Source organism: Archocentrus centrarchus, chromosome 21 (genome assembly GCF_007364275.1).
Source record: "Archocentrus centrarchus isolate MPI-CPG fArcCen1 chromosome 21, fArcCen1, whole genome shotgun sequence".
NCBI classification, from domain to species: Eukaryota; Metazoa; Chordata; class Actinopteri; order Cichliformes; family Cichlidae; genus Archocentrus; species Archocentrus centrarchus.
The window spans coordinates 23,611,707-23,625,140 of NC_044366.1; the positions used below are offsets into that span (position 1 = coordinate 23,611,707).

Genomic DNA, 13,434 nt, shown 5'->3' on the forward strand with positions numbered 1-13,434 from the left:
CTCGTGTAATTCATAACTTATTTGTTTTTATATAAACTATTTTTCTATAATAATAATAACAATAATAAAAACACTACTGTGACTGTGTGTAATATTTGCTCTGTCATTGCTGACACATTTTCCTCTGTGAAATCAGTCCGGGACAAAATCTTACTAAGGAGATAATATGTCTCAGTACATATGCAGAGAACCTAAAAATCTGACATATGTCACCTTGATAAATGTGAGTCATACTGATTGATGTCAACTACAGTTCAGTGACATCAACTACAGATTAGCTTCAGAAGGTCAGGGTTTGGTTCAGTAGCAGCAGCTATTCACTGTCCAGTGTAGGAGGGAAGTTGGGGGGCACAACCACAGATGTAAGAGTTCTAAATTCAGGTGAAATACTCTGCTAGACCACCAGAGTGCAACAGTATACTACGTGTAACAATTGTGCAGGTCACATGCAGCAAATGTGGTGTAGTAAATGTGCCTCAGGTAAAGTGCCTGTTCCTCGTACTCCGGCCATTACAGTCTGCCTCTGGTGTGAGGTATTCAGTCATAAAGGGGACTGGAGGACTTGCTCGCTGGAGAAGAATAACCTCCCTGTAACCAACAGAGAAAAAGCCTCTATAGACGCCACATAAAACACACCTATGGTTTAACAGAGACCTATATACTGTAATGAGACACTACTGAGCGAATGTTCATCTCAGACAATGGCACAAGGACCGGCTGATGTTATAGTATGACCACATGATGTTATGAAGCTCAGTCCCTGAGCACCTCATCTAGCAGCTATAATACTTTGTCACTGTTCAGAGGCCAGGTGGCCTGCACCTGTACTTGGTCTCCGTGGCTTTGTGGCCACACCAATAAAATAACCTGCCCAGAAGGTTAGCATTTTATATTATACCCAAACAATGGTGGAACAAGTTCCCAGACACTTTAATTAAGGAGCCAGTAACACACATTAAAGAAATACTTTAGGTAAAGGTCCTCCACTGTACACATATCAGAAGTAAAAGTGCATATTACTGGATAGTTATTGGATTCAAATTATTACATTTGTGTCACATTAATGTTGCAGCAACATGGAGCTAATTTTACATTATATACTGCTGGGATATCAGCCTACAATAATATGTCATAATGTGGTTAAATTTGTTTATTTTAATTGATTTTTAAAATTAATTTGTAAATCACAAACATATTAAGTAGCAGAACATTGAACTAGTCAAGTAAAGCATTGAAGGCACTTGTGTAAAAGTGCTTAGCTGCTTTCCTCCATGGTTCCCAGATGAGAAAAGATGAGTGAGAGAGGAAAGAAAGAGATAAAGTTCGATGTAAAGGTTTTTTGATGGGAAATTAGAGAAGATTTCTCATCTCAGTCACCAAAGCATGAAATAACCTCCAGTTTCTGGGTAGACCTTAAAAAATCGGGGTGCTTGTCATCATTGTCTGTGCAACAGCATGGGAGGCAACTGTGTGCGCTGTCTCTGAAGTGAGAGTAAAGGAAGCAGAAAGTGCAGGGGGATGTACCTTATTCAAAAAGTCACAAAGCAGGGGGCTTTTGGCAAGAGACAGCCTTATTAAATTATGGATCCTGAAAAGAACAAAAGTTATGAGTCACATTTCTGCACCTTCTAGACGTGCTAGACAGGACGGATTGAGTCAAGCTTATTAGGGAGCTCTCCAGTCACCAGCACTGTGCACTTAAAATGAACACACGCGTTTAATAATGTATTTGCTGGTCTGACAAACAAAGAAGCAAACAGTGAATCGCCAGAAGTAGATCAAATTGAATTTCCAGTAATTTTTTTTCTCTCTCTCTCTGGCTCCACATCAAAAACTCTCTGAAAAGATGTTTTCAAGAGCGGTTGGGTTTTCAAGGGTGCCTCGCAGTGGAAATAGTTGTGTCTCTGTGCTTATTTTGTTGCTATTCATTTCAGAATAATGGCATGCAAGCAGAACAGTAAAACACTGAAAGGAAGGAGCTAATGCCAATAATAAAGGGATGCACAGAAAACTTGAGTTACTGATTAAATAGCTCACATACCTCCTGGTGGTCAGATAAGGCATTGCAGAAAACGAGTGAAGTGGCAACAAATGTACATAGAATCTCTCTCTCTCTCTCTCTCTCACACACACACACACACACACACACACACACACACACACACACACACACACACACACACACACACACACACACAGAGCCCTGCACATATGCTCATGTGGACTTTGAAGGCTCTGAAGCCATCGTGTCTGTCCCCTCTGTGTTTTCCTTCTCATTGGGGCCTATTTTCTCTCCAATTAAGCCTTTAATTGCTCCGGGTGATAAAGAGTCTATTAATCCCGTGTCTGCTAATAAAACTGCACTAGTCTGGCAGGAGGCTGTTTTTCTGTGTGCATTTGCCTGAGTTGGAATCTATTATTACAAAAATAATACAGCCAAAGTAACTTCCAGTGTTTGAGGCCCATTTATTGATTCATTTAAAAAAAAAAAAATCGGTACCGCTGTGACAGTTTTTGTTGGTGTTTGCATAGTCTGAAAGCATCCGAACTTTGCAGCCACACTTGCACCCTCGACTCAGACAAAAATGCCCACAGGCTGAATATTATAGAGTTAAACACTGTCTTTAGCTTCATTTCTTCATTCTTCTGCCTTCAACTCAGTCTGTTCCTGTCTTTTTCCCCTCCCTCTGCCCCAGTTTCTGTGTTTTCTCCTGGGGTTGGCAGACATCAGTAAATCTGCTTTCTGTCTCTGTGTTTACCAGTGTTCAGACACCCGATGTAGGTAGTGTTTATCCCCAGGAGATGGCACTGTTTGTCAGCACTCACCCACCAGTGCGTTTATGTTGCCAAGCAAATGTCAGGCTTCAAATGAAACTCCTTGGCCTTAAGCCAAACTGTTTCTTATATCAGCACCCCCCCCCCCCCCCCCTTTTCTTCCTTTTTTCTTTTTTTTTAAAGTTTTATCTTCACTTGGCATTTCTGGCTCAATCTGAAAGGAGAGAAGGGTAGTGAGCATGGGAAGAGGGCAATGGGGGATGGCAGGCAACAAAATTCTTCAGCTAGTTTTAAACCACAGAATGTCACGTGTACGTTTCAGAGACACTCTATTACTTTTTTAGATTTCCATCATTACCTCTAATGGTAAATGTTGAATTATCATAGCAGTAAAAGCACAGGTGAGAAGAACGAAACTCTAACAATGTCGCGCTTCTCTCAAGCAGCCAACTGAGCTAGCTTGCACTCACACACTTTCAGTGTGCAAGATTGTAGTGAAACCTGCTATGATGTATGGTTTGGAGATGGTCCCACTGACAAAAAGACAAGAGGCCGAGTTGGAGGTAGCAGAGCTGAAGATGCTCAGATTTTCATTGGGAGTGAGAAGGAGGGAGAGGATTAGTAACGAATGCATCAGAGGAACAGCTCAGGTTGAGCTGCTTGGAGACGAAGTTAGAGAGGCAAGGCTGAGATGGTTTAGACATGTGCAGAGAAGGGAGAGTGAATGCTGGATATGGAGCTGCCAGGCAGGAGGAAAAGAGGAAGACCACAGAGAAGATTTGTGGATGTAGTGAAGGAGGAGATGTAGAGGGTTGGTGTGACAGAGGACGATGCTGGGGACAGATTGAGATGGAGGCAGATCTGCTGCAGTGACCCTGAGGAGAGCAGCCGAAAGAAGAATATATGCTTATTTCAGTTCCATTTTTATTCTTTAAAAAAAAAAAAAAGTTTTGTTTTTTATTAGTTTCAGTGTTTTTAAAGCGTCAGTGGTTTTTTTGTTTTTTAGTACGGGTAAGTGTTTGTTGGGGCAATTTTTTAAGAAGCTCAGGATAGAGGTTATGCCACAAACACAACAGTTCTTGTTTCTGTGAACTGATTAAAAAACTATTTTCAGTGTTTTGTTTTCTTCTAGTTAAATTATATGAATTACACCTGTGCTTTTCCTGCTCTCTAAACCCAAAACATCTGCTTCAAACAGTCTGCTGTTGACTGTTGACATTTTGCTGCAAGAAAGAATATTTGTCAGTATAGTTATGTAATGTGTTTCTTGACAGGATGAAGAATGTTGGAAAAAAGGGGAACATGAATAGATCCGGACACTTCTACACCTCTGGGTCACAAAATGGGCAATTTTCTTAATCTCCTCTTGGAGAGCAGATGTAGTGACAGAGCTTGCACACACATGGACACCACCATCCAATCTGTGTAGCACTACAGCATTTTGGTGTCGTCCATCACAAGAGCATCTGGATCACAGACCATACAGACTGATCTTTATGGCGTCTGTGAGCCGGATGTTGAAGGCACAGTTTGTTTAAAGACATTTCAACAGTACTAATAACACTTGTTCATTTACCCTGTGCCAGATTACCGGGGAGATCACCGATTCAATATTATTGTTTCACACATAGTGGATGTAGCTAACTCTAGCCATTACATAATCATGTGGCGATGGGGGAAAAAAGTGTATTCAGAAGTGTTATAAATTACTGTTGGTTCAACTTGGACACAAAAGGAAAACATCGAAAGGAAATCAATGTTTTTAATGTGCAGTGAGAAAGTAAGGGCAACTGATAATGATTGTGTTTCTATAAAGATAGACATTTCTTTCCAAGTGAAAATTGTGTTTATATATTTATATAAATATCTATATTATATATAGAATACATATCTATTTGCTATGCATACTCAAAAATCACACCTTCAAATATATGTAAAAAGTCTTTCAAAACACAAAAGGAATTCTTTTCTTTCCTTAAACATGAACTATCCATATGAATCAAATGAATTATCAGGATGGGAATAATATTATTATTATTTTTTTATATAAAAACCCAAACACTGAAAATGCTTTACCTTTGAATTTAGAAGAGCAGAGGACATACTGTATTCTGTCATGTGGGATTCAAAAGCCGCCTTAATCTCTTAACAAACCAGGAACCACACCGAAGGGTACAAAACCAGCATAACACTTATACACAAATCCTCTTTCTATGGAAGATGAAATGCAAATAAGTATGACTTCTCAAGCAAACTCTTTTCAGTTATAAAAATAGAATTCTTTTTAAAATAATCTACAGATTTCTTTTTAAGGTGAGGCATTTCACTATCACTCTAAAACAGCAAGGCTGTTCGTCTCAATAGAAAATATGAAGCTTTAGAGAGAGATCTGCCAGTCTATCTGATTGGAGAGGATGAGCGCCGCTCCCCAACCGCTCCTCCTTTTCAGTCCCACAAGACGGTATATTTTTGCCGGCTTCTCCTTCTTTTTGCATATTCTATTATTTATTTTTTTTTTTAAAAGAGTTTCCTTTTAAACTAGATACACCTTTTACAGGTCAACGAAAACAACTTTTAGCTCCTCAAAGCTCCTGAAATGTCCAGGCATTTCTCAAAGTTTTGAAAAGAAAAAAAAAAAAAAGTTCTCTTAAACTACACAAAGATTTTTAAACAAACAAACAAAGGAACACAACAGCGCACGCACATGTCATATTGGCTTTCCTATCGAGCGTGTTAAAAATAATAATAATAATTAAAAAAAAACAAACGTAAAAGAGAAAATGATTAAAAAATATACAACTCTTTATGACAAGTTAAAGCAAAGTCCTACAGTAGAGAAGGCAACAAACATGATTGAATAAAAATAAACAAAAGAACAAAAACAGGAAAACACTGATGCTACAAAGAAATTGAAATATATGTACAGACCCTGTTTTCCTTTTGTTTGTATGGATGCAAATTTTTGTGTGTATGTATATGCGCTTGTGTGAACAATTGCCATAGTGTGTTGGTTCTTTAACATGTGAGTTCTTATGAGTCCATTTCTCGCTAGTTAATGAAACAGTGTCTTCACGTTATCCCCTGTAGTTCCACATAGAAAACATCCTCTGTAAAAGAGGTGCAGTCTGATTGAAAAACAAGAGAAACCAAGTCCGGAAACCTGCTGTACCTCCATGACTAGCTGCCGGAGCCATAAGGATTCAAATACTTTTTGTCATAATCACAACCTCAGACTGTGTTCCCAAGAACTGCCGGACTGGAACCTGGTCGTGTCTGACGCCGACTGGTCTTCCCAAAGCTGACGCTGAGTCTGCGTGTCATTACCAGATGACGCTGGAGATGCTGGTTTCCCTGGGCAGCAGAGGGAGCATGGCATTGTTAGCGTGGCCCTCCTCCAGGCTGTGCTCTCGGCTCTTTCCGGGAGGCCTCTGTCCGTTCAGCAGTGTTAGTGGGATGTTGCAGTAGGTGTGCTGGTTTCCCAGAGATGAGAGAGGTGGCAGGGTCCCTCCTGGGGGCATGTCGTACTCGTAGCTGCGGTAGTAGTGTTTCTGCCTCATGGTGGTGTGGTAGGTGTTGTGGAACGAGGAGCGCAGCTCTGGGTGGGCGGTGGCCATGGCGGTGGAAGTGGCTGCCGCCATGGAGATGGCAGAAACAGTCTGCAGCTCTCCGAATGGCCCCTGCTCGCTGACGTCTAGTGCTGGCTCATGTGTGAGCATGGGCTCCGTGCGTCTGAATGGCATCTCATACTGCAGCTGCTTCCAGAACTTGGAGTTGAGCTTGTTGCTCTTGGGTCCACGCCATTTGATGACAGTAAGGGTTTTAATGGTGTGTTTAAGTGCCTCCACTTCCTGGTAGTTCATGATTCCACGCAACTCGGCACATTCAATCAGGATGACTTTGATCTCACCCGTCACCAGCATGTTGCGCAGTCGCGTCTCCAGCTCAAAGATGCTCCAGCCTCGTCGCACCACGTAGTTGGGTGTCATGACTATGATGAGGCGTTTGCTCTGGTCTACACAGCGGGCCACATCCTCTATGTAGGCTGCGGGAAGGAAGTGGTAAAGAAAGAAAAGAACATGAATTTATGTGAAATAAGCGTGGCAAAACAGTGCAGTGAGCAGTGTCTTCACCTAATGAGAACAGAGCCACAACACGGTGATGGATGAACACACAGACAGCATCAGACACAAAACACAAGACAGTGACAGGTATCTGATCCAGTAACACTCATTTAATATGGAGCTTTTAGTGTGCAGAAAGGTGCAGCTCATAAATTAACATTTTATGCACATAGAGTAGATCCATATGGCTCCAACTGCAGACCAGTGATTGATAAAGCCGCACACTCTATAGGATTAGGCTGAGCTCTCTACTGAATTGGGCCTGATGTTTCAGATCACACAATGGTGCCACTCTAAGCATGAAAGCAGCTGATGCAAGAGGAAAAGACCGAAGGCGAGTACCTCCAAAGAGCCGCGTGTCATCCTGGTAATGCTCATTGGTGAGACCTAAACATAAACATTTTAACATTCAGGTCACAGGCAGAACACATTACAGACACAGAAACATGCTCAACATGGTCATAAGAATGGCTGCGTCCCCTCTCAGTCATCTTTTTATTTCACATATGATTAATCACATACCATGTTTCCCTGATTGGACATTCATCTACAATGATTTTGCTTGGCAGTGGTGCTGGCGGCAATTTTCTTTTGATTAAAGGATAGAAGCGGCTCAGTCAGCAGGGCTCAGAGCCTTCACACATTATCCACTGATGTTTAATTCTGTCTGGACCAACTAGGATGTGTTTGCGTTTTATCTTTTCCACATGAAAACTACAGTAGAAACACACAGCATCGCTGCTAACTAGAGCACTCTGTGTACCACTGGCAAAGACAGACTGCTAAACAGAGTTAGCACACATGAGAATATGTTCAGACAGAATTTTCATGGATTTATTAATGCATGGATGAAAACCAGAGAGGATGATAAATTTGTTCAATATATCAGCTCCCAGTACACACTGCATACTGTATTCCCATATCTGTAGTACACAGTATGGGAACAGCTAGTGAGAAATGCTATGATCTTCTCCTTTTATCGAGAGGTTTGAGAGGATACAAGAAAAAAAAGGGTTCATGTTGACAGTATTGGACCGAATATTGCATTTCCCTCCTATTCCCTTATTTTAACTTTGAAATATGCATCTGTTCATCACTTATGTGTGTGGCTATCCTTTGCTTGAGTCTGCCCTGACAGCACCAGACATTGAAACACAAGACAGTGACAGTGGAAAACCAACAGTGAGGACAAAAACAGACCAAACAGACTGTGACAAGGTGTGAGCAATGTGCCAAACACTGAAACTAAAAATTAAAGGAACACTTTATTTTTTTTTTATACCATCAGTTTAGTTAAACTTCTGGGATATTGATCTGGTCAGTTAAGTAGCAGAGGGGGGTGTTAATCAGTTTCAGCTGCTTTGGTGTTAATGAAGTTAACAACAGGTGCACTAGAGGGGCAACAATGAGACAACCCCCAAAACAGGAATGGTTTTACAGATGGAGGCCACTGATATTTTTTCCCTTCCTCATCTTTACTGTTTTTTCACTAGTTTTGCATTTGGCTAGGGTCAGTGTCACTACTGGTAGCATGAAGCGATACTTGGACCCTACAGAGGTTGCACAGGTAGTCCAACTCCTCCAGGATGGCACATCAATGCATGCCATTGCCAGAAGGTTTGCTGGGTCTCCCAGCACAGTCTCAAGAGCATGGAGGAGATTCCAGGAGACAGGCAGTTACTCTAGGAGAGCTGGACAGGGCTGTACAAGCTCCTTAACACATCAGCAGGACGTGTATCTGCTCCTTTGTGCAAAGAAAGGATGAGCACTGCCAGAGCCCTACAAAAGGACCTCCAGCAGGCCATTGGTGTGAATGTTTCTGACCAAACAATCAGAAACTGACTTCATGAGGGTGGCCCGAGGGCCTGACATCATCTAGTGGGTCCCGTGCTCACTGCCTGGTACCATGGAGCCCAATTGGTGTTTGCCATAGAATACCAGATTTGGCAGGTGCACCACTGGCACCCTGTGCTTTTCACAGATGAGAGCAGATTCACCCTGAGCACATGTGACAGACATGAAAGGGTCTGGAGAAGCCGAGGAGAACATTATGCTGCCTGTAATCTTTCAGCATGAGGGGTTTGGTGGTGGGTCAGTGATGGTCTGGGGAAGCATCTTCATGGAGGGATGCACAGACCTCTACAGGCTAGACAACAGCACCCTGGCTGCTATTACGTATCAGGATGAAATCTTTGGACCCATTGTCAGACCCTATGCTGGTCAAGTGGGTCCTGGGTTCTTCCTGGTGCACAACAATGCCCAACCTCACGTGGTCAGAGTTTGCAGACAGCTCCCGGAGCTTGAACAATCACAAATTTGTACCATTCACTGGTCCCCATGCTCATCTGACCTAACCATTTTTTCACTTAGATTTTTGGAGTGTGTTTGAATTCAGCCCTGTGTAGGTTGATCACCTTAGTTTCCATCAAATTAATCATCATGTTTTTTTCCTATTGCAATCTGATGTTTCTAGTATTCCTTTAATTTCATATATATATAAATAATATATAAATAAAACACCCTTACACTTCTTTACAGTATGGCACAAACATTATCATGAGTGCAAGCATACATACAAACACACACAGTCTTACTTCCTGTTGGAATGAGGTCTCGATCTGGGATGAAGAGTTTGTAGCCATAATGTTTCTCCAGGACATCAGGGAGGATCTCCAAGGCAAAGCGCTCCTCTTCCCTGGTCTCCTGGCTCCACTGGTCAGGGTCCACTTTGGTGTAAGACAAATACGCATCATAGTCTTTATTTTCTGAAGAATAGGAAGAAAGAGTGGAGAATCAGTCATGAAAAATGCAGATGGCATTTTCATTGCACAGACAAAAGCATAACACCGGAACACTGCACCAATGTTCTCTGATGAACATTTTATTCCCAGACAACTGGCTTTACACAATTCTGCAATTGTGTTGGCTTAACTTTCACAATGGTTCTAACTTTTAAAACTACCTATAACACAAGATGACAGACTCCTTATTGAGGGTTCAAAGTAAACTTTTATAACTGATTTTTTACATTTTAAAATAAATATATATATATTTGAAATTGCATTAAATGGCTGTTTCAAGCAATGAATTATTTGGTATCACTATTTTAAGGGGTGTACATAAGACCAACATGACTTTCATAACCATGACACAACAGCATAGACTGTATATAAAAGATGAATGTAGCCCCTGTGATTTCACCCACTAATTCATGGACTCAACTTTTGAATTCAAAAGCTGAACATTTAATGACGTTTCAATCACAAAGTAGGCTTGCCTTAAAGGATACCCTGGTTTATTGTCATTTTGTATTTTAACGCAGACCATAATTTACAAAATGAACATGCGGTCCTAAACAAGACTTGAAACTACCGCCTGAGACCATAAGCTCATCAGGGGTGTGTTTACTAAGGTCATACAGCAAGCAAGTAGTACATGCTTGGCATCATTTTCTCATAGAAGTCCATACAGTTGGACTTGATTTTCCAACCAAAGGAACTGCCCCCTGTTGACCATAAAAAAGAATGCAGTTTTAAGGCACCTCTTTTTTTAAACACAGTCTATGCACGACACCTGTCATGAATGTGAAGGTGTGTATAAATGTTAAGGTTGTCATTAGGTGTCCATCAGCCAATTGTGTAATTTTAATGCAAAGTTGACATTCTCCACTCAGCCCCAACCTGTCATTGCAGATGACTGCCCCTCCCTGAGCCTGGTTCTGCTGGAGGTTTCTTCCTGTTAAAAGGGAGTTTTTCCTTCCCACTGTCACCAAGTGCTGCTCATAGGGGGTCATTTTGACTGTTGGGTTTTCTCTGTATTTATTGCAGGGTCTTTACCATAAAATATAAAGCACCTTGAGGTGACTGTTTGTTGTGATTTGGCACTAAATTGAATGGAATATATATTGTCATGCCTTAGATAAGATTATCAAACATCTCAAAATGGAAGAGCAGCATCACCGATTAAGTGAATGGAGTTTGTAATGATATCTTGGGCAGAGTTTCTGATGATAAAACCAAGCCAAATAAATCATTTTGAGTCTATAGTCTAACCTACAGTAAAACTTCAAAAATTCCTACGGGACACATGATTGTGCTTCTGTTCAGTACTGATCTCGTTTGCTTTAAAAAACTGCTGTAACAGCCTCCACTCTCTCTTTTCCATTGCATTTTAGAATTTGCCAGCAGGGATTTCCTTCAACTGAGCCACAAGAGCGTTCATGAAGTTAGCTACTTATGTTCATGGAGAAGGCCTTGCTTGCAAATGGTATTCCCAAAAGTGTCTCTTGAATGCAGTCAAATTCTTATCATTCTTGTTTGGAATAGAGAATATTTCAAAAAAACAGACGCACACCCAAGAACACGTACTAACTTTGCCAGTGCTGTCATGTTGATTTGGACATGTAGTGTACACAAGAAATAAATTGGGGTAGATTAAAAAAAAACAAAAACAACCCAAAACAAGGCACAAGCAGTACTCACTTCCCACCTAAAACTGATTTCCCAGAAGACAGTGGTAAGAACTGAGAAGGTAGAAAATAGAAAATAGGGAAAAGAACAGTGCTGGTGACATGTTCACTAAGTCCTAGTCATTATGCTCTGTGGAAACTGGAATGTGGGCCAGCCAGAAAGTGAAGAGGGGCTTCTTCAAAAACTCTTTTGAGGAGCATGCGCAGCTTTGAAACTTACTGGAAGGGCCACGGCTGTGCTCGATAGGATCCAAACATCAAACAAAGCTTTCAAATTAGCAACCAACCTTGCAAATTAACCACCTAGCAAAGTTGGAAAATCAAAAACAGCTTGTATCAGCGGTCCCTGACGGCATGACTTAATCATGTGGAAGTTTGAATCTACAGTGCTGTGTGCAATGGATAATTTATGCCACTGTAGAAACAATCCAGTGACTTCTGCCTTTCCAGAATTCTTGAAAAGAAAGCAAAAGGGAAAAAAAAAAAAAAAGAAGAAGCAAAACACAAAGGAATGATACTGGGACACAAACAGACAAATCCTTAAGTGAAGCAAAAGTTAACTCTGTTCTGCAGAGAAAACAAAAAGTTGCTTTCTAATTTGAGGATTGTTACACTCCTATTTGTTCCTCAGGGATGGTGCTTCAAGCCTGCCTGGTTGCTGTGTACCACTATCTGGCAGCAGAGGGTGGGCTTCATTCCATGACATACTGAGATTGATCTTTTTTTAAATGGGCAACAAATTGAAAAACCATCTCCTCCCTTCCAAGTGAAGTCATGGCACCAAGATACATACACAAGCACACGCACCTCTATACCAACAGCAGACGAAATGCAGTCACTGAGATAGCACTGGGGTAAACATCTGTAGCTACTAGTGAGTCTGCTTTGGATGAAAGTAAGAGAACACACACACACACACGTAAAACCTGCTAAACTAAACCCACTGTGAAACCAAACCCACAAAGGAACATACAGAGACATCATTGCTTGCTTGTCATCGACTTTTGGATAAGAAAGTCCTGGTGTAAAAAGTGTGAAGAAAATGAAGGTTAAAAGGCTACAGGCAGAGAAAAACAAGAGGTTTTTTTTTTTTTTAACAGACATTCTTCTGTCTTTACCTCCATCTACATCTTCACTGCCAAAGTGCCTCCTGTAGAAAAGCATCAACTCAATCTTGTAGCATTTGTAGAGGGCGATGAGAAAGATGAGTAGCAGCAGGATCGCTCCCAGCCCTCCTGCCAGCTCCACGGTGTACATGAGCTCTGCTGAGGACAACACATACAGACAAGAAAATAACCCAGACTGCTGAGATAGTCATGGTTAAAACTCCATTTAGAGTTTTGTCTCTCAGGAATATGCTAAAATGGTCACTTACAGTCACTGTCAAAGGACAAACACTCTCACAATTCTAAGGTTTTACATATCAGGACATAGTAAAAAAAAAAAATCTAGTCTCTACCAGGTTTAACAAAAACACATGAAATATTATACTGAGTCATTATTTATTTGAAAGAAACTAAGCCAAAATGCAGCAGGAGTATGTGAAAAACTAAGCACACCCCATGATTTTCTTTTTCAGCCATTCTGTTTGCTGGTTTGCTTGGGATCATTATCCTATTGTATGACTCAGTTTGAGATAAGCTTTACCTGTTGAACAAACGGCCTCATATCTGACTCTAAAATCATTAGGTATGCAGGGGAGTTTATGGTGGACAAACTCTCTCATCCATGTCTTCATGGACCTGCTATGTGCACTGGTGTGCAGTCATGTTGGAACAGGAAGAGGCCATCCCCAAACAATTCCCACAAAGTTGGGAGCATGAAATTGTCCAAAATGTCTCGGTAGCCCAACTCCTGCAAAACAACCCCACACCATAAGCACCTGGCTGCTACCTAATTCCTATGGAAGCAGTGAGAGTGGACTTTCACACACTGTTTCTGCATTTTGGCTAACTTTTTGCTTAAATAATGACATGGTATAACGTGTTGTTGTTGTTCATCTGAGGTTGTATTATGTTGTACCCAAATTAAAGACTTATTAAGGACCATATTATTTTAATTATGTCCTGA

The 13,434-nt window shown here is 41.1% G+C and overlaps 1 protein-coding gene across 1 annotated transcript in view; it reads right to left on the reverse strand.

The window, feature by feature from the left end:
* Nucleotides 1-4,678: 4,678 nt before the first annotated feature.
* il1rapl1a (interleukin 1 receptor accessory protein-like 1a) overlaps nucleotides 4,679-13,434 on the reverse strand; it is a 188,608-nt gene continuing 179,852 nt past the window's right edge. Inside the window, exons 12-14 of the mRNA XM_030758212.1 lie at nucleotides 12,483-12,629; nucleotides 9,491-9,661; nucleotides 4,679-6,817 (exon numbers count right to left, since the gene is read on the reverse strand). Coding sequence (XP_030614072.1) covers nucleotides 6,096-6,817; nucleotides 9,491-9,661; nucleotides 12,483-12,629 — 1,040 coding nt within the window. The 3' untranslated portion in view covers nucleotides 4,679-6,095. The remainder of the gene's footprint in view (nucleotides 6,818-9,490; nucleotides 9,662-12,482; nucleotides 12,630-13,434) is intronic.